The sequence below is a fragment of the Podarcis bocagei genome, assembly GCF_964188305.1.
Source record: "Podarcis bocagei genome assembly, chromosome: 17".
In the NCBI taxonomy this organism is placed as follows: Eukaryota; Metazoa; Chordata; class Lepidosauria; order Squamata; family Lacertidae; genus Podarcis; species Podarcis bocagei.
The window spans coordinates 33860836-33882092 of NC_138143.1; the positions used below are offsets into that span (position 1 = coordinate 33860836).

Sequence of the window (21257 nt, forward strand, 5' to 3'; positions counted from 1 at the left end):
TCACCGGCATCTGTTTGGCCACTGTGAGAACAGGATGCTGAGCTACAGATGAACCCTTGTCTGATCCAGCAAGGCTCCTCTTACATTCTTACATAGGGTGTATTGCAACCAGGGTCCCACTATAGAAAAGGTCCTAGATGCCTAACTTCAGAAGGCAAGGGCACCTGGAGAAGAGGCCTCTGAGGAAGACCACGTAGTTTCACATGTGATAAAGCAGTCCTTCAGAAACCCTGGTCCCTAGATCAAAGCCAGAAACCATGAGCACTGCCAGACAAAAGTGACAAGTTTCCTTTCCTCTTCTAGGCCTAGTTATCATTCAGGTGGTAAAGCTCTGGTCAGGCTCCTTTACTTCGTAGTGGCATTGGGGAATGACATGGCTAAATACTCCTCCATGCAAAAATAAAAAAGTGCGCATATAGAAAATGATTTGGCATTGGGACGGGTTCTAGCTGAGCCTTCTCTCTCCAACGTGCTCATTTTCTTAGGTTGAATTTCCTTTTGCATGGAGTCTCCACCTTCAATCTGAATTAATACAGCTCTGATACAGCTTTACCAACCGACAATGCCTAAGTGGCTGACAAAAAAGGACTCACCCGTAAGAAGGTGTCCAGAGCCCCATTTTCCATGTATTCCGTGATAATCATCATTGGGTGTCCTGGGAAGAAAAAAGAAAAGAAAATTACTAGCGCTGCCCTCGCCTTACTTCCCATCTGGTTGGCAATGGTTCTCTGGGCTTCCCCCCAAAAACCAAATGGAAAAGTCATTTTAACCTTTTGAAAACATGAAGCTTCTGGTCCCTCTTGCCCAGTTATCGTCTGCTATGTAGCCCTCCAAGCTCACAGGGCAGGGATGATTTATATTATTATTATTATTATTGACGCGGGTGGCGCTGTGGGTTAAACCACAGAGCCTAGGACTTCCGATCAGAAGGTCGGCGGTTCGAATCCCCATGATGGGGTGAGCTCCTGTTGCTTGGTCCCAGCTCCTGCCAACCTAGCAGTTTGAAAGGACATTAAAGTGCAAGTAGATAAATAGGTACTGCTCCGGCAGGAAGGTAAACGGTGTTTCCGTGCGCTGCTCTGGTTCGCCAGAAGCGGCTTAGTCATGCTGGCCACATGACCTGGAAGCTGTACGCTGGCTCCCTTGGCCAATAAAGCGAGATGAGCGCCGCAACCCCAGAGTCGGTCATGACTGGACCTAATGGTCAGGGATCCCTTTACCTTTACCTTTACCTTTAAGTATATAACCTTTAGAAGACATCTGAAGGCAGCCCTGCGTAGGAAAGCTTTTTAATGTTTGATGTTTTATTATGTTTTTATGCATGTTGGAAGCCACTCAGGGTGGCTTCCCACCCAGTCAGATGGGCAAGGTACAAAAATTATTATTATTATTATTATTCTCATTGGAGATGGCAAGGACTGAATCTGGTAGCTCCCACATGCTGCTCCAGCACCTTCCACAGAAGCCTCATACTCACTGGTGATTCCACGTAGTGAAAACCGCCCCATTCCACCACCAGGCGCTACTGCCCCGTCATGGCTGAGCCCTTACGTTTTGTAACGACTCCTTCCAAGCGGACAATGTTGGGGTGATTGAACTGGCCCATGATCGTTGCCTCACGCAAGAAGTTCCACCATGTTGAGTCTGAGTAAGTTGACTTCAAGGTCTTGATGGCCACCACGACACGTTCCTTCCCTGGGAAACGCAGGTTCCCACAGTAGACCTCCCCAAACTCGCCTGTGGAGTATTCAGAGGAAAGAAAAAGAGAGTATTGGGGTTATAGAAAAAGGATCTCCTGACCACAAAGAGAGCAGGAACCTCATGATACGCACCTTCGCCAATAACAGTCTCCATGGTGACAACGGATGGGTCTAGCTCTTTTGTGAATTCTAGGACTCCCCTGCTGGGATCGTCATAGGGCTGGAGGTCTACGTATGGCTTCAACCAAATCTCATCTGTAATAAAGAGCCATCTGTTAAGTTGTGGGTTCTTCAAACAGCTCTTGTTTATTCACAGGCCAGGACAGAACTGAACTGAAGGGCTCAGTCAGCCGGCTTATATAGAGCTCCAGTACAATGTAACTGTAACAATTTTCTAAAACTATCCAATCACTGAACGTTACTTTCAATCCCTTATTTGCATAACTATCTACAGTATCCCCCTGCTGGCCCAGGGTGAGAACTTCAGTACATAACACCATCACTGTAAATGATTTCTGCACAAAGGTTTTGCTCTTTCAGTACAGTAAGACGCAAGAATTCCCCCAGCCGACATCCCAGTCCTAAACGTATTGGCTTGGGAAAGTAAATCTAGCTGTGTAAGGTTACAGCCTAAAGCTACTAGAGCAAACGTACTGAAGCTGAAGGAGAACAGGAAAAGTTGCCAAGTTTTAAAAGCACTGAATTTTGCCTGCAAAGGAAGAAACAAAAGCACACTTGGGAGTGTGCACCTAATTCTTTCTTCGAAGCACCTGCACCTTGAACTCTCCCATGCCCAATGCCACATGCGACATCAGGTGCTGGAAAGATGAGCATGGGTCACCCAATCTCCTAAGATCCGAGGCCCTAACTAGGCCTGAGTGCTGTGATTTCCCTATGACCGTGCTAGGAAAAATATAGAACAGGACTTCAGATGGACGATGGTGGGGGAAACAGAGCCATGGATGAAAAGAAAGGTGGAAATTCATTCAAGGTTATAGACACAGGGAGAAGTGGGCTGTGCTGGTGAATGAGCAATAATATCCCAGGCTTCTTGCCTGGATATTCAGCTTTTATTTTATTTTAAAGATTTTAGATCAGGGTAGTCCAACAAGCGAGGTCTTATTTTGCAGTTCTCAGCAACATTTGACGCATCCCCAGTCCGTGGCTGGGCTTGGGTAGGAGGCGTGAGGGCTCTGGCAGGATCCTGGAGTCCTCCCACCTCCTTTCTCAACTTTGGGAAGGAGGTGGGAGGGCTCTGGGACCCTGCCCATGTCCTGCCACCTCCTTTCCAAAGCCTGGGATCTTGCTTACTAGGCTTTGGAAAAGTAGTAGAGAGCTGGCAGGTTTGGGTCAAATTCTGGCCTCACTCCCAACCCCCAACCCCACCCCGCTCGCTCGACAAGGCAGTGCTTGGCCCATGAGTTCCATGTTGAAGTACTCTTGCAGCCCACTTGGTATGAAAAGTTGGACCAGCTCACCCTCTTTTAGATCTTTTACTTTTGGAGATATAAAGGAGAGCATGTAGGCAGTATTCTATTCAGCTGGTCAGCAAAAAGTACTTTGTGCTTAACACTTTAAAACTGTATCGCTATGTTGTTTAATAAATCAAGTGGTGTTTTTTAAACATATCAGGCGACTTGCGTTTAGGTTTCTGCCTTTTCACGAGGAGTTAGAATTACCTCCTCGCATTTCGCCGGATGCTCCCTTAGGCTGGCTGTGCACTTGGATACAATTTTTTCCTTTTCCTTATATTTTTTTTGAGTTTGGGATTTTTACATACATTGTATTACCTCCTTCCAATTTTTAAATTTCCTGTACAATTTTTTCCTTTCCCTCCCCCACCCTCCCAATATCCATTAGAAGGGTTCAAACAATTATCCTCAGCCACGGGCATAGCATCTTTAGTTTCCACCGGATGTCTTTTGTTCCAGTAGTTTTTATCCATTGAAGATAGGGGTTCCATCTGTTCCTTATCATTGTGGACTTGACCTTCCACATTGTTTCCTGTGACGTGACTGCGACAATGTCCGACTGAATAAATTCAAACAAATAACTATTCCATGCCTCTACTGTCCAATTTTCTCTATCTTTCCAACCTAAAGCTATCGTTGCCTTTTCTGCTAATATCATAGCTTTGAAGGTAAGCAGGTCACCTTTCTCTATAGCCATGTTTCCAAGTATGGATGTCAGGAAACTGACATCAGAGCAACAGGAGAAGGAGAGGCTCTCCGATTCTGCAGGAGAAGGTACCAGCACCAGGGGGAGACACAGCTTGATAGAGGGGGAAGGAAATCAGCATAACACCAAGGATCCAGGAGAACAAATGGGGGAAGAGGGGAAAGGGCTCCGGGATTCTTCCCTGGACGTCAGTGAAGAGAGCACTGGTCCTCCACTACCCACGCCCTCCCTGCGCAGAAGACTCCCGCGCAATGAGAGGCGAAGACGACTGGGTGTCAAACAGCTTTTATGCTGGAAAAGGTTTAAGAAACGCCCACAGACAGATTCTGCTAGCGACTGAGGCAGCCACGTGGAGATGGGCTGTGCAGTCAAGACGGTTTTACCCAGGCTGTTAAGCTCCCAAACGGGGACAGTTTACGCACGAGTAACTCCAAACCATTACAATACCCATTGTCGTGAAATCAAAATCTATTGAAAGCTTGATTTTAAAAATTTCATTAATAACCTTTAGGATTTTTTTCCAGAATTCCTTTACCTCTGGGAATTTTCCCAGTACATATGGGAAAACCATCCCTTGGCTAGTTTACAAAAATAATAATAATAAAAAAAACTAGACAATTTTTTTCTTTTTAAATCACTCTGCCTTTGTGGACTCCCTCCATTGCTGCAGAGAAGACCATGGGGGGTCAAGTACCTAGTGCCTGAACTGCATGCCCTGATCAAGCACCCGGTTTGAAAGTTACCTGTTCAAATGACATGTTATATAGCGGCAGCTCAAAACCTTAATTAGAATAGTAAATGTCGTAGTGATTTTTTCCCCCAGTGCCCATTTCCACACACCAAATCATCCCTTTCCCCCCCACTACTGTCAAGTGTGAGCAGAGGTGCCAGGTGGCCCCCAAGATGAAGGTGGCCTGTTGCACAGCTGCAAGGATGCTGCTTGCGCAGCGATGGAAAGAGGATAAGATGCCAACAAAGGCGGACAGGCAGATGAAACTACTTGACTATGCAAAGATGGCGAGACTGACTGGGAAAACCAGAAATCAGGAAGACCAAAACTTCAATAGAGAAAGGGACAAATACAGACGGTATTTAAAATAACACTATAATCAATTGAGCTTTTTGGAAGGCTTTCACTAACTCTTGGAATGTTACAAAGACTTTGATTATACAGTGGACGTTCGGTTGAGAACGTGATCCGTGCGGGATGCACATTCACAACCCGCGATGTGCAACCCACGCCTGCGCTTCTGCACATGTGCGGGTTGCAATTCGGCGCTTCTGTGCATGCGCAAAGCGCGATTTAGTGCTTCTGCGCATGCGCGACCGCTGAAACCCGGAAGTAACCCGTTCCGGTACTTCTGGGTTTCAGCGGTCTGCAACCCCAAAAAACACAACCTGAAGCAGCTGTAACCCAAGGTATGACTGTACTGGAGGATTATAATTCAGATGAACTATAATATGCAGTTGATTAAGATATATAAAGGACCCACAGAGGGGAAGAGGTTAAGTCCTAAGATTCGGAAGACTCTTGTTTGATTCTAAAATTTACCGTATTTTTCGCTCTATAAGACGCACCAGACCACAAGACGCACCTAGTTTTTGGAGGAGGAAAACAAGGAAAAAAATATTCTGAATCTCAGAAGCCAGAACAGCAAGAGGGATCGCTGCGCAGTGAAAGCAGCGATCCCTCTTGCTGTTCTGGCTTCTGGGATAGTTGCGCAGCCTGCATTCGCTCCATAAGACGCACACACATTTCCCCTTACTTTTTAGGAGGGAAAAAGCGAGTCTTATAGAGCAAAAAATACGGTAATTGTGTTAATTGTGAGATTTATTTTGCAAAACCAGTAAAAATCATTTCAAAAAAGAGAGGTGGCCCGTCGCGTATTGTGTGTGTGTGATGTCACAGTGTGATGTCATGCTGCCTGCAGGAGACCGAGCACTCTGAAGGAGCCAGCTGCTGAAGCTGCAACATGCAATGTGTGTGATAGCGCATGCCAGGCCCCCTCAACACTGAGCTGTCCTGGTCCCTTTCCAACAAATATTGAAGAGGCTGAAGACAAGGCAGCCCCTTAGAGTTGGTGGGCCTAAGTGTGAGCTTGTGCTTGGCAATATATATCTGGACTTCAGACTGAGGGGACATAGGATGGAGGCATAGTTGTCAACTTACAGATTTGAAAATAAGGGACCAGCAGCCTCGGAAATAAGGGATAAGCAGCCAAAATAAGGGATTTTCAAAGCACAGGTATGTTCAACTTCTGAGCCCCTCTGAGCCAAAGGCAGAAAGCCCAGCTAGCAGCCAAACGAAGCCTCAAGCCTCAAGCCAAATCACTGTTACGTCTCCGCTGGGAAGCGCTGAGCAAAGGCGAGTCCCCAGGCAATGCAGCCGATTTGATCAGCACAAGGCATGCAAGCTCCACCCCCCAGTCGTTCTTAGACTTCCTATTGGGTGAGCAATGAACCCAAGCAACACGGTTGGAGCCTCCCTCCTCCCTGGCCAGCAGGGAGGGAAGGAGAAGAGCTGCTTCCTTTGAAACCCAGGAAATTTAAGGGACGTCATCAATAAGGGACAGCAGCAGGACATGGCGTTGGGATAAGGGACTGTTTTGCCAAATAAGGGACGCTTGACAGCTATGGATAGAGGAGGGGAGGAATTTGGAGCAGAAGTACACCTGCTGAGGAAAAGTTAATCATCACTCTCCCTACGCCCCCCCCTAAAAAACCCTGCACTACTGACCATCCCCATCAAAGTGGCTTTTGATATTCTCAAATGCTCATCTGGCTGGTCTGCATGTTACATGTAGCTTAGGGCTCTGAACTCCGAAGCCTTTCACCTCCTCTGTCTTCCCCGACTCCAGGCACTCACCTCGGTCGTAGCTGGATTGCTTGTGGCATCGCCGGGCTCCGCGTCGGTAAGAGTGCCTAAAACAGATAAGGATAAACATCAGAACAGAGACGGTATAACCATCCAGAGCACAGAACAAACCACATAACAATGCCCAGGATTTCCTCCACCCTCGAGAACCGCCATCTCTACCTTCGGCAAACAAGGAGACCGACAACCAGACCGATAAACAGCAGAACTCCAAAGATTATGCTGACAATCACTCCTCCAGAGGGCATCCCAGTATCTGCAAGAGCAAAACGCAGGTTATAGACACCGTTCCAGGGCCAGGCAGCCCTAGCCAGGGCTCACCATTCCAGAAATATATCTGGATTTCCATAGGGATTCAGAGTAACTGTAGGCATAGCTATGTGAAAGCACAGGATTTGTTTCAACCAGATGTAAGGAAAAGTAATGAAGAAGTGGCATTTACGCTTAGAGCCCAATGTCCAATAAAACACCACCTTTGTTTCCGATTTTGCAGAGTACAGACCACGAATTATTTGGTCTATTTTGTTCATATAAATGCTACTTACATGTTTCCTACAATGTATATAAGTGAGATAACCCCATTCCCCACAGTAGTGATGTATGGAGGTGAAAGCTGGACTATAAAGAAGGCTGATCGCCGAAGAATTGATGCTTTTGAATTATGGTGCTGGAAGAGACTCTTGAGAGTCCCATGGACTGCAAGAAGATCAGACCACTCCATTCTGAAGGAAGTCAGCCCTGAGTGCTCACTGGAAGGACAGATCCTGAAGCTGAGGCTTCAGCACTTTGGCCACCTCATGAGAAGAGAAGACTCCCTGGAAAAGACCCTGATGTTGGGGGAAATGGAGGGCAGAAGGAGAAGGGGACGACAGAGGACGAGATGGCGGGACAGTGTTCTCGAAGCTACCAGCATGAGTTTGACCAAAGTGCGGGAGGCAGTGGAAGACAGGAGTGCCTGGCATGCTCTGGTCCATGGGGTCACGAACAGTCGGACACAACTAAACGACTAAACAACAACAACAACAGCCCCATTCCCCAGGCAGGCACATCAACCTCAGGCAAACACAACCCTGATACTTTTTGTGCTTTAATATACACAGAAAGTGAACGCGTATTAAACCCCAACGCAAACAGTGAGCACCCTGGGTGTTCTTTTGCTGTCCTATTTATCAAAACTCTTTATCTATAAATACCTGATCTGAGAGGTCATTGGAAGGACTTGAGGAGCTGAACTGTTATGAAGTGTATGCTCATGATGTCAATGCCAAATTTATCCCAAATGCTTTCTTCAGTATTTACGTTGGGTATGGAACCACTAGTAAGTGAGTGGCTTGGCCCAGATCCCAATTACACTTTCAGTACTGAGTGCTGTGTGGATAATTTTTTAAAGTGCATTTTGGTCTTTTTTTGGAAACAATGCTTGGCGTTATCCTTAGTTCTAGTTTTCTATAATGCCTTTGCTGACCTTATTTATCTCATCCAAGGGCCACACTGGGGAGTGGGTGCGTTTCAGAGACGTTTCATACAGCCATTGTTCTTAGCAGATTGTTGCACATGTTTATGCCACAGCAAATGCACAAGGTGTGCCAACAGACCCACTCAGGTGTTAGGACCAGCAGAGAGGGCCCTCTTGGTAGTTCTACTTCCCTCAGAAGTTTGGGGGTGTGGTGGCCCAGGATAAGGCATTGTCTGTGACAGCCTCTACATTCCCTGGTCCTGAATAGGGTAACTGTGCCCCTGAAGGACCAGGTGCGCAGCCTGGGAGTCATTTTGGACTCACAGCTGTCCATGGAGGCACAGGTTAATTCTGTGTCCAGGGCAGCTGTCTACCAGCTCCATCTGGTACGCAGGCTGAGACCCTACCTGCCTGCAGACTGTCTCACCAGAGTGGTGCATGCTCTAGTTATCTCCCGCTTGGACTACTGCAATGTGCTCTACGTGGGGCTACCTTTGAAGGTGTCCCAGAAACTGCAATTAATCCAGAACGCGGCAGCAAGACTGGTGACTGGGAGTGGCCGCCGGGACCACATAACACCAGTCCTGAGAGATATACATTGGCTCCCAGTACGTTTCCAAGCACAATTCAAAGTGTTGGTGCTGACCTTTAAAGCCCTAAACGGCCTTGGTCCTGTATACCTGAAGGAGTGTCTCCACCCCCCATCGTTCAGCCCGGACACTGAGATCCAGCGCCGAGGGCCTTCTGGCGGTTCCCTCATTGCGAGAAGTGAGGGAACCAGACAGAGGGCCTGTTCCACAGGCACCACGCCTACCCTGTGGAACACCCTCCCTTCAGATGTGAAGGAAATAAGTAGCTATCCTATCTTTAAAAGACATCTGAAGGCAGCCCTGTTTCAAGGAAGTTCAAGGAAGTATTTAATGCTGTACTGTTTTTAACACTTGATTGGAAGCCGCCCAGAGTGGCTGGGGAAACTCAGCCAGATGGTGGGGTATAAATAATAAATTATTATTATTATTATTATTATTATTATTATTATTATTATTATTATTATTATTACATTGTGGAATTCTCTCCCCACAAGAGGTGTGTCTGGCTTCTTTACAGCTTTGGGTGGATGCTGCCAATGTGCCTCTTTATCCTGGCCTCTGATATCTTATCAGCACCCAACCTATTCTTGTGACTTGTCTTAACTGTTTTTTTCTTATGAATTTTAAGTTGCTGTAACCTGCTCTGGGACCTGTGGGTGAAGAGAAAGTAATAAATTTAGCAACAAGAGGCACTGGAAAGCCACAGTAAGAAGGGTTTACAGGTTCATGTCTCCAGGAGTTTAGGCACATAGACTTGCCCCACACAGTTTATGTATTCCTTGCAGGAAGCTGGTGTAGCGAAGAGGGGAGCTTCAGGCAGCAAATACGACTGCTGCATGAAACAGCTCTCAGTCTCCAAAGGGAAGTTGTTTGCATTTAGTTTTAGTTTTGCAATGCAGATCTGAAAGCATTTCTAATTACCATGCCGAAAAACCAAACAGTATATTAGTAAAACAATTTAAAAAGGAAGCTGTGACAGTATCTGGATGCCTCCTAGAAATTTATATATTGAGCACCCATCCTGATTTGTTTGTACAGAGACTATAAATAAACTGTTATCCTACACTTTATAATGCATTTTCCCATCACTTTCCTAACAGCAAAAAAGTATGACCTCAAGTGTTTTAGAGCCCATTGAGTAAAAAAGATTTTACAGGAACACTACCATATAATGCCTGGAAAAGTTGCAAGTAAGTGTGTGTATGTATGTGTAAGTTTGTTCCATTTTCCTTATCTTCCTTATGAAAATCCACATACACCAGTGGTGTAATGTTAGGTAATGTCACAAATAGCAACTTCAGGGATGGGGTGACTTCCTTTAGAAAAACAGCTTGGAGTGGGTGGGAAATTAGCTTCCTACACTTGCAACACAATCCCAATCTGAATTGTTCCTTGCATCTAGTTTAGTCCCAAATCCATTAGCAAGAATCCCTCCTTTACAAACAAAGTGGGGCATCAAGGGGTCTACCTTGTGGAAGAGTGCGGAATTCCTGTTCCTGGGAATATGGCCCAGCTACAGAGTCTGTGATGGAGCGCACGCGCATCAGGTAAGCTGTGTCAGGCTGCAGATTTGCCAAAGTTACTTGGGGTTCCTGGAGGTGTTGAACAGTGTAGTGCTTCTCTTCTCCCTGCAAAACAATTAGGCTGTGCTATAGCAAGGGTGGGGATGCGGGTGGCACTGTGGGTTAAACCACAGAGCCTAGGACTTGCCGATCAGAAGGTCAGCGGTTCGAATCCCCGCGACGGGGTGAGCTCCCGTTGCTCGTCCCTGCTCCTGCCAACCTAGCAGTTTGAAAGCAAGTCAAAATGCAAGTAGATAAATAGGTACCGCTCCGGCGGGAAGGTAAACGGCGTTTCCGTGCGCTTCTCTGGTTCACCAGAAGTGGCTTTGTCATGCTGGCCACATGACCTGGAAGCTGGACGCCGGCTTCCTCGGCCAATAAAGCGAGATGAGCACCGCAACCCCAGAGTTGGCCACAACTGGACCTAATGGTCAGGGGTCCCTTTACCTTTATAGCAAGGGTTGGGAACCTTTCTGGCCCAGGAGTCAAGATCTTTAGCACCCACCTGTCCATCACCTAAATTCATAATAATGGCATCAGGTGTCTGACACCCACCCACCTGCCAAAGTTGGTCCATGGGGATGCGGGGAGAGATAACAGCCAAGCAGGACTGAACTCCTCGTGCTTTAGCTGATGTGCAGGGAAGGGAGTTCAATGGTGCTTTCTGAAGGGACCAGCTGGGTGAACAGCTGATCCAACCACATCTCTACCTGCCGCACACCTAAAGTCACATATGACATCAGGTGTGGTTTGAAGGAAACAGCCTGGCAGGCAAAACTGAATCCATGGGCCAGAGGTTCCAAACCCATATGCTATAGGACTTGAAGAGCTTGTGAAATGGAAGGGGAACATTGATGAAGTTTGCAGGTGTTGAGCAAAGGAAGAGCATATCTCACCTTCTCAAAGTACATAACCTCGTAGTTCACGGAGCTACGGCTGCGATGTCGTGTCGGTGACCAAGTCACAGAGAGGCTGCTGTCATTTCGCCTTGCCAGGATGAGATCAGTCACCTTGCCAGGGACTGCACATAAAGAAAGGAGAGATGGTCAAAGTGTAACCTGCTCTTGGCAGCAGGCTAGCAATTCATCCCACACCCCTAATTCCCTTAGTGAAAGCTCTGGAGCTCATTGCTTTTCCTGACTCTGCCCAGTTAGCAGCAGATTGGCTAAACCTAACAAATTCTGCACAGAGCTTGCCCTTCTCTGAATCAAAGTAAGGTGGCTGTCTCTAGGGCCACATTTGGGCTGTCATTAGAGCAGCAGACCAGGAGACAGGTTGATATCACCCGTGGGTCAGAACTTGCTAGCATCCTTCACACATACTTTCGCTCCCATTTGACTTCACTTCCTTCTACTTTTTGGATACTGCTTCTTGTACACAGAAGTGCATTTCTAAGAATGACACAACTCTTAAAAGCATCTTGAGGCACAAGGGTGTGAATTTCCAACGTCACTTTTGTTTCTGGGAATCCCACAGACTTCAGAGAAGAAACCACAATGCTCTGTGCCACAGCCTGCCTTAGATATGTCCTGGATTAACTCTGCGTTCAAAAAGATCACCTCTCTTTATAAGCTGCTTTCTGCAGCATAAAAATCTGACTCTTTAAACACACACACACACGACAAGGTAGAAGGAGCGGTTCATGGGCTTATGATGGCACCAGGGAACTCATAACAAATTTTGCCATTTTGACTGGCAACTGTTAGACTGAAGAATCAACTTTCCTATTTCACTGATGCATCCACAACAAAGGTTTTGCAGATTAAATACAATGGTACCTCGGGTTAAGAACTTAATTCGTTCCGGAGGTCCATTCTTAACCTGAAACTGTTCTTAACCTGAAGCACCACTTTAGCTAATGGGGCCTCCCGCTGCTGCCGTGCTGCCAGCTCGCAATTTCTGTTCTCATCCTGAGGCAAAGTTCTTAACCCGGGGTACTACTTCCGGGCTAGTGGAGTCTATAACCGGAAGTGTTTGTAACCCGAGGTACCACTGTACACGGTTTGTGATAGTGGCCACCAATGGGGATGGAAAGGCCTGACAGGGATATGGGAAATGATTTTGTTAGCTTCTAATTGTGTTGCCTTCATAAAGCAAACAGAATGATAAGAGTTCTGCCAAGAGTGACTAGGATGCGTAAAGGCTGGAGAGCATCTACATTACAATAATCAGTTTGTTAAATTAGTTTTCAGACCAGCACAACAGGCTTGCTACATCTGCCAAATTTCTCTAGAGACCAGCATTCCACCCCCACCCTAGACAATAAACCACTGAGCTTTAAACACTGGACAAATGTCATATCCGGTACAACAGAGAAATTGTGTTGACAAAATACAGCACCCTGCTCAGCAATTATGTATCTCTCTCCTGAGGGCTGCAAATGCTTTACAGTCATTACCTCAACATTCCTTTCACCGGAGGTGGGGAGCCTGTGATAAGATGTTGATGGACTACAACTCCCATCATTCCTGGCTGTTTGCTATGCTTTCTGGGACTGACTGGAGCCGGAGACCAGCAGCAATTGGAGGCCCCCACCCCATTCTGCCGTACACCAGCCCTTTATAGCAGGACTATGATCCCCAAACTGTCATGTGGTTAGGGACCTGAGGCTGATAAAGAGAGTGGGCAGCCTTAGTGCTGCCTAATGCAGACCCTCCAACATTTCTCCAATGAAAATAGGGATGTCCTGTTCCATAATAATAATAATAACAATAATAACAACCCAACTGACTGGGTTGACCCAGGCACTCTGGGCGGCTTCCAACATAAACAAAAACATAATAAAACATTAAACATTAAAAAACCTCCCTATACAAGACTGCCTTCAGATGTCTTCTAAAGGTTGTATAGTTACTTATCTCCTTAGCTCAAGGGTTGCACAACTCCCATACCCTCCAACATTTCTCTGATGAAAATAGAGGTGTCCCAAGGAAAAGCGGGACATTCTGGGATCAAATCAGAAACCAGGACGGCTTCTGCAAATCTGGGACTGTCTCTGGAAAATAAGGACACTTGGAGGGTCTGCTAAAGAGTTCATGGCTGGAACATGAAGAAAGTGAAGGACTCCCTTGCTCACAGCTCATACTTTTAGCCCCTACAGTACCTCAGATTTCGTCAGGATCCAAGCATCTAAGACAGTTATGGCCAAACGGCCTTCCAGCTGTTTTGGGACTTCAATTCCCATCATCCCTGACCACTGGTCCTGTTAGCTAGGGATGATGGGAGTTGTAGGCCAAAAACAAAAGTTTGGCCATCACTGATCTAAGAACTGTAAATTTGCTCCCTGCACACACTCATTTGCAATTAGCTAATCAGTGCAGTGTAAGGGGAAAATGCAGCTCAGCTGCTGATACAACTTTTATTTGCTTTGGTTGTGCTCACTTCCTCTTCCCCATATACGTCACAGCGACTCACCTGCGTGGCCCACCAAGACCCGGACAGGAGAGCTGGTGCTGCTGCTGTGCAAGGCAGGGCTGAGCTCCGACACACCATTATGAGCCCGTACAACGAAGCTGTAATTGGTGAAAGCCTCCAGGCCGCTCACAACCACACTCTGCTGGGTGAGGTCTAGGGCGCCGGGAGAAAAAGTCACGCTGCTCTCGCAAGGTCTGCACTTCGGGGAACTGCAACGCTGGCAGGAGACGCTGTAGGAGAGGTCTTCGCGCCCACCCTGATCCGTGGGTGCCTGCCACGAAAGGGTGACCTCAGTCCCCTCAATAAGTACGGTGACATTGTGAGGAGCCGAAGGAGGGCCTGGAAAGGCAAAAGGAGGCAGCGTGTTAAAAGTACAATCCTGCAAAGAGATTCTAACCCTATCTGTTCCTACCTTAAAGCTTATAAATATAGTGCGCTGTGACGCGGGTGGCGCTGTGGGTTAAACCACAGAGCCTAGGACTTGCTGATCAGAAGGTTGGCGGTTCGAATCCCTGCTCCTGCCAACCTAGCAGTTCAAAAGCACATCAAAGTGCAAGTAGATAAATAGGTACCACTCCGGCGGGAAGGTAAACGGCGTTTCCGTGCGCTGCTCTGGTTCGCCAGAAGCGGCTTAGTCATGCTAGCCGCATGACCCGGAAGCTGTACACTGGCTCCCTCGGCCAATAAAGCGAGATGAGTGCCGGAACCCCAGAGTCGGTCACGACTGGACCTAATGGTCAGGGGTCCCTTTACCTTTATAGTGCGCTGTAGGGTTCTATCTAGATTTCTTTTTCTTTCCCTGCACCTGGGGACAGGTACAGTGGATATAAATATCTCCATTCCAACATATTATTATTGTTTTCATTTCTATAATGCTTTATGTTTTAAATTTTAAAAAATCTCAAAGCGGTTTTACAGCACATTAAAACATCAAATGAAACAATCCAGAATAAAACCATTTCAAGCTTCAAGGAAAATGTTTCAGATCCTTCTCTTAAGTGACATTTTGCTTTCCCCATATTTATTTACTTACTTAATATTTACGGCTGTCCCATGGCAGAAGTACTCTAGGAAGGCAGTGTGGTGTAGTGGTTAGTGTGTCAGGCTAGGACCTGGGAGATCAGGGTTCAAAACCCCGCTCAGTCATGCAGCTCACTGGGTGACCTTGGGGCAGTCACAGCCTCTTAACCTACCACACAAGGTCATTGTAGGGATTTACAGAGGGAACCATGTACTCTGTGGCCAGAGACATCTGGAAGACATATAAAGGAGCAGCAGTTCGGAACCTCCAGATCAGTTTGGTCCACAAGGCCATTTTGGGCAGGCTGCACCTACCCTGTCGTTTGCATGACATCAGGTGCAGGACAGGTAAAGCCACAGCTGCAAAAGAACAACCAGGAGCCTTTGCATGCACTCTTAATTGTTCCTTTACAGCTGCAGCTTGCATTCAGCGCCACTTAAATTTAGAACCGAATGCCACTTGTTCTCCTTTTGGCAAGAATCAGAACCACTCTGGAGCTTTCCTATTTGTTGAGTAGGTGCATTTTCCAAGTAGGTGCGAACGGGGTTCCACCTGCTCATCTGGGGGACCACAGTACTCCCACCCAGGACTTACGAGTACAAGCAGCAGTTTCATCCTCAGTGGGAGTCCGAAAGAAGTTTTCGAGGCAGGGGCAGCTTGTGGCAGCAGGAGAACTGGAGAAGCTGTTTGGAGGGCATTTGAGGCACTGGTCAGTCTTCAGCGAGTGACGATAGAACCCTGGCTGACAGGCTGTGGAAAGGAGAAGCAGATTAAGTCCCAAGTAGCTAACTTAAGCAGATGCAAATAACCATACATTTTGGCTATACCCATTTCTTTTAAAATCCAGTTTAGGAATGCAATTATTTAGGAATACAACTACCCAGCAAGAGGTACAGAACCTTATTCCCTAAGATGTCTCCATACATGGGACATATCTTGTTTCTAACTTCACAGAGGAGTTGGAGATCTTCATTCCTTGTCAAGGAACAACATCATCTCATACTTAAGTCCCCTTTGGATAATTTTCAATATCTATTCACCGCCACTTCTCTGCTCTCCCCATACTCTCTTCTTCATGCCTATATTCTCACCAACACCACCCAAAATGGATGGTCTGTCTCCTGCTACACTTTTACCCACCCAATTCTGGCTAGGTTTACACTTAGCTTTGTGCGTTGAGGTAGCAATGGGCTGCCGCTGGGAATTCTCAGCAGAAAGCGGAGCTCTGATTGGCTGGGTGTTGTGCACCAGGAGCCATGTTGGCTTGAGCCAAGCAGGAAGCTGTGGCTTTTAAGTGTCTGGGGCCTCGGGATGCCATTCCAGCAGTAGGTGAGAAACATGGGGCAAAGCAGTGTTGCTGGCAATAATCCAGGCTCCGTTTATGCTACAATTTTGCTGGAGTGCCGGAAAAGCATATAATATGTTACTAGAGGCACTTGAGGGCCAAACTAGAAGGGGTTTGTCCTGTAGTTATTGTCAGGAGCTCAGCCTACACTCGAGTAGGACCCTGGCAGAGACACATATCCGACTGGCACGTTCGCTCCCTCCTGGTCGATCATTCAGGAGCTTCTAAAGCTTTCTTCAGCCCGAACATCACAGGGACCGATGCCAACTGACACCGGCACACTTAGAGTTTGCACATGGCTCACACTTAAGAGTTTGCACATGGCTTGTATAACAGACCTCAGCAACTCAGCATTTTGGCTAATCTACTTTATTTACATATAAAGACACACAGAGCATTGCAACATGGCTCCTTCTCTCCCTAGCATCAGACAGCAAAGAGAATGAACAAAGGACAATAGTCCCGCTTCACGGAACACAGTAACACAAACATCCTGTTTCCTTCACTTCCCACTCTGTGGAGTCAAAAGATATACCGTCACGTGATAGACAACAATCCCATGACTGCAATCACACAGCAGGAATTCTAACAGTTATACCTGGCGTGCATTTTGAAAATAAAAATAAACACTGTGTGTCTGGTGAGCCACCAAAACAGAACCATCGAGTGTGTGTGCCTGCAACTTTAACAATTTGCCCCTGCCATGGTCTCAGATAGAACTGGGAGTCTCTGCATCTTCCATTTGTAATGGGGACTGGAATTCTTATGGCTGCAAGTACATGCTTGGAAGTTTATGGGTAATGAAACTGCTGAAATCTTAGAAGTGGCTGAAAACGATGTCCATTGATTTGGAGGAGTTCTGTTGGAAGCTGGGTTATATCAAATGCAGATGAGATGAGGAATGGCACTGACACTTTTCTTGAGGTGATTGATTTAGGATGGATATGACATTAATCTTGTCTTTGAATCGTATGCCTAGGATTCTCATCCTCTGCCCCCCTCTCTTTTTTTAAAGTAATTGTAGTTGCAGAAGAGGACAATGATCCATAACAGGACTTCAACCCACCTTACGTCTCTGTGGAAAAGAGGTGGGCTACAAACAGTGTTCAAAACTCCCATTGTTCTAGGTGCATTTTGCGACTGGGAATTTCATTAGCGCGAGCAGTTTCTGAGTTCTGGGCGCAGTACTGCCCCTAAGATTTCAGATTAAAATTGCAGAGTGGAAGGAAAGGAGGACCTTTTTTCTGCCTCCCCACTTCCAGCTACTCTCTCAAGACTGGAGAAGAGACCCTCTTAAGAATATTAGGGGGGTGGGCAGGGGAAGGACTAGACCATGTGAAAAATGAACACAATCTTTTAGCTGCAGTTCATTCATTTCCAGCTTTGTATTATTGTTATAAAAAAGGGCGCCTAGACATTCCGCTGGTGCACCCATAACCTATGCTGTAGTGGTGCAAGGTACTTTTAAGTATAATGTAGGGCAGCAGTAGCCAAGATGTCACCCTCCAAACGTTTTTGGACTACAACTCCCATCCTCTCTTGACTATTGATCATGGTGGCTGGGGCTGATGGGGGCTGGAATCTAGCTACATCTGGAAGACATCACATTGGTGATCACTGCTGTAAGGATCCCTTCGGAGTATAAAAACATCCAGCAAAATGCTGAAAAGCAGCTATTCGTTTATACAGAAAAGAGGTTCCCCTTGGGGACACACCTCTGAGATTTGAGGTTAAAAGTTGCTCTTTTCCCTAGTGACTACAGTCCCTGCATCTCAAACCTGCTCCTGCATCTTCACAGTCCCATCCGGCTCTTGGTCACACTAAAGTGTGACAGAACATTCAGAACTGAATTTCATATATCAACACTGATCCCCCCCCCAAAAAAAGCAGCTCTGTGCAGGAAGAATCAGGTTCCCAATCTCTTTAAAGCAATTAAAATCAGCATGTGTGCTCGCATGAACATCGATACAGGTTCCAGCGGAACACCCCCCCCTCCCGGGGAGATGGTGGACTCTCGTTTCTTGGAGGTTTTTTAAGCAGAGGTTGGAGGGCCATCTGTCAAGTATGATCTAGCTGAGATTCCTGCATTGCAGGGGGTTGGGCTAGATGACCTGGGGGGTCCCTTCCGACTCTAAGAATCATACTTTTGTCTCCATCTCACTTTCCCCAGTGCTTTGCCCAGTCTGTGCCCATAATTAGGAGGTCAACTCTCTGCAGCCTCTTTTTTCTGGGGCACCTTTCCTTACCCTAAATGCCCCAATGTGTTTCTCTCACGTATTAACCGCTGTGCATGGCAGAGAACTGGTTCTTACTTCCGCAGACATGAAAACAGGGCGGGAAATTGTGTGGGTGTCACAAAGGGAGTGCTGCCAACCTGGGGAAGGAGCAAAGGTGAACTAGGAATGCAGGCAACAGGCGCCAACAGGATTATGTCACCACAGGGAGGGAATGGAATGGAAATCGGGCAAGAATTGGTTTTTTAAAAAACACAAAAACTACAAGGTAAACAGCAGGTGGCAGCACCCACTGTCCTATGAAAGCAGATGCTCCCTTAGGAGCCCTTTGTAATCTCAAGAGTGACATAAATATACCCATTTTTTCCCCAAGCCGCACTCACGAATTTGCCCAGATATTCTGATATTGGGTTAATTATTCCCTATCCCAATGGCATCCAGATTCACCACATGGTGGCAACCAATTGAAACTAGATCATCTGGCGCCAAGTGTAAACCTGTCTCGGGAGGACTATACCACTTCGGAATGCGGTTGGGAGATTCCACAGGGTTGAATACTCCCTCACAAAGAAAGTAGGATTCCTGCACATTAAAAACAACAAGACTGCCAGCAAACTCCAACTTCTCCATATTTTTCCTTTGCACCCATATATACCTGCTGACTGAGGATTACATCAGATGAAGTAGACTACAGTCCACAAAACCTTATGCCATAATCTTTAAAGTGCCTCATGTTACACCTGCCTCTCTCGTCTCCCGTGATTTTTCATTTCTACACAGCACCTTTTGTCATTTTTGCTGCAACGGACTAACGCGGCTGTGACGTTACCAGATATGAGAGAGTGCTGGAAGGGAAATAGTTAAATAGGTTGCACAGACAGGACCCAGGGGGTGGTGTCAGTGGGTCTATAAAGGAGTTCTGGGAGGAGTTCTGGGAGTTAGTTCGTTGGGAGCTGTGGGTGGGTAGTTGGTTGGTTTGAGTGGGTTGGCTGGTTGGGAAAGGCAGTTGGTAATAGAGAGACAGGTAGGGCAGTTGGTCCTTGAGTGTGGGGTGGTAACAGAGATAGAGAGAGGAACATAAGACTAAGAAAGTAAAGAGGAACACTGTTTGGAATGCTATAATAGTTTTGTTTTAAGTCTGAAATAAAATACACTCTTCTTTATGAATTGAAAAGCTGACTGAGACTGGAGTGATTTTAACAGGGAGGACGTGGTTGGTGGCAGCGGATTAGTGGTGTACGGGTCAATAGTCCGTGAGACGACCGGGGGCTCCGTACAAACGCCACAGCGGTTAGCCCCTCTGGAAATCTTATCCTCCTTCCTGACCTGCTAGCTTTCCACACAGAAATTTATTTTCTCCTGGACCGTCGAGCATTTGGATGTGTAAACCCTTGTTCGCTGTCTGGAGCGGTATAGTTCAGACAAAGGTTTATCGCCTCAGCGAAAACAAGATCTGAGGGATTCCTTTCTCATATGCAATGAATGCAGATGACTATACACTTTGAACCTACAGGAAAAGCGGAAGCATGCTATGTGCTGGAGGCCATCTGTAGTTCAACTCCTCCTCCAATGCCACCCACCTCTCCCCCCCCCCCCCAGTTTCTGGGATTGCTCTACCTTGGAATACAGGAGCTAATTACTTCTGATTAAACTGGGATGGATTAATTCAGAGCAGACAGGTTTATTTCCTCGGAGGAACACATAAATTGCTGGGTGTTGTGCCTATGCTCAGTCAGTTTGCCCTGAGGTGAGCATTGCCTCTTACAAATAAGGCGCTCAGGTGTGTTTTGCGCATTATGCAGTGACCAACTCAAGTTTCCCACAGAACGTACACCTGACAACAACAGTGTTGTCTGGGGCTTGTTGTCAGGTGTACAGACAGTCCCAGATTTGCAGAAGCCGTCCTAGTTTCTGATTTGATCCCGGATTGTCCCGCTTTTCCTTAGGACATTTTTGTCAGAGAAATGTTGGAGGCTATGGAGTTATCTGACCCCCAAGCGATCTGAAGGCAGCTTCCCTGTATAGGGAAGCTTTTTAACGTTTAATTTTTTATTATGCTTTTATATATGTTGGAAGCTACCCACAGTGGCTGGGGCAACCCAGTCAGATGGGCAGGGTAATAATAATACAGAGGTACCTCTGGTTGCGAACGGGATCCCTTCTAGAGTCCCATTTGCAACATGAGCAGAATGCAACCTGCGTCTGCGTGTGCATGGGTCACGACTCACCGCTTCTGCACATGCGCTTGACGTCATTTTGAGCATCTGCGCATGCGCAAGTGGCAAAACCTGGAAGTAACCCTTTCCGGTACTTCTGGGTCGCCGTGAGGCGCAACCTGAAAAGACGTAACCTGAACCGAACGTAACAAGTGGTATGAGTGTAAGAAGAAAGAGGAGGAGGAAGAGGAGGAGGAGGAGGAGGAATAGGGTGTTCCTATTTTTATTGGAAAAATGTTGGAGGGTATGCCATTGTAAGAGGACAAGGGAGACCTTCATGGTGAGTTCTGGCACCTGTTTTTTGAGAAATATAGCACTGCAAATCCTATAGCGAATAGGGAGGGTCACAGGTTCTTTTTGTTCTGCAGTAGCTGCAGGGACAACTGGGCCTGATCCTGTGGCTTGCCAAGGGACTAAGCTCCTTAGGCAGACAGGAAATCGGGTACAACCTGGGAAGGCAGAGACACCCCTCCCCGGTGTGGGGGTGGCAGACAGTGGCACCAGCTCAACTACCACCACCCAGCAATTATCTTTAACGAGGCCTGTATGGGCTCATTAAATCGAAGGAAGAGAAGGGAGCTTCCCACCTTAGCTCACATAGAGCAGCAGAGCTAAGGTTCCCCGTTAGGGAAGGGAAGAACTTTTTCTGCCTAACCCCCCATGCTG

At 46.9% G+C, this 21257-nt stretch overlaps 1 protein-coding gene across 1 annotated transcript in view; it reads right to left on the minus strand.

Moving 5' to 3' along the window:
- Nucleotides 1-21257, minus strand: part of EPHA1 (EPH receptor A1) — an 88028-nt gene that overhangs the window by 12340 nt on the left and 54431 nt on the right. The window contains exons 5-13 of the mRNA XM_081176261.1: nt 15391-15546; nt 13776-14114; nt 11258-11382; nt 10268-10427; nt 6916-7009; nt 6745-6800; nt 1833-1955; nt 1552-1737; nt 594-655 (exon numbers count right to left, since the gene is read on the minus strand). Of these exons, the coding sequence (XP_081032387.1) occupies nt 594-655; nt 1552-1737; nt 1833-1955; nt 6745-6800; nt 6916-7009; nt 10268-10427; nt 11258-11382; nt 13776-14114; nt 15391-15546 (1301 nt within the window). The remainder of the gene's footprint in view (nt 1-593; nt 656-1551; nt 1738-1832; nt 1956-6744; nt 6801-6915; nt 7010-10267; nt 10428-11257; nt 11383-13775; nt 14115-15390; nt 15547-21257) is intronic.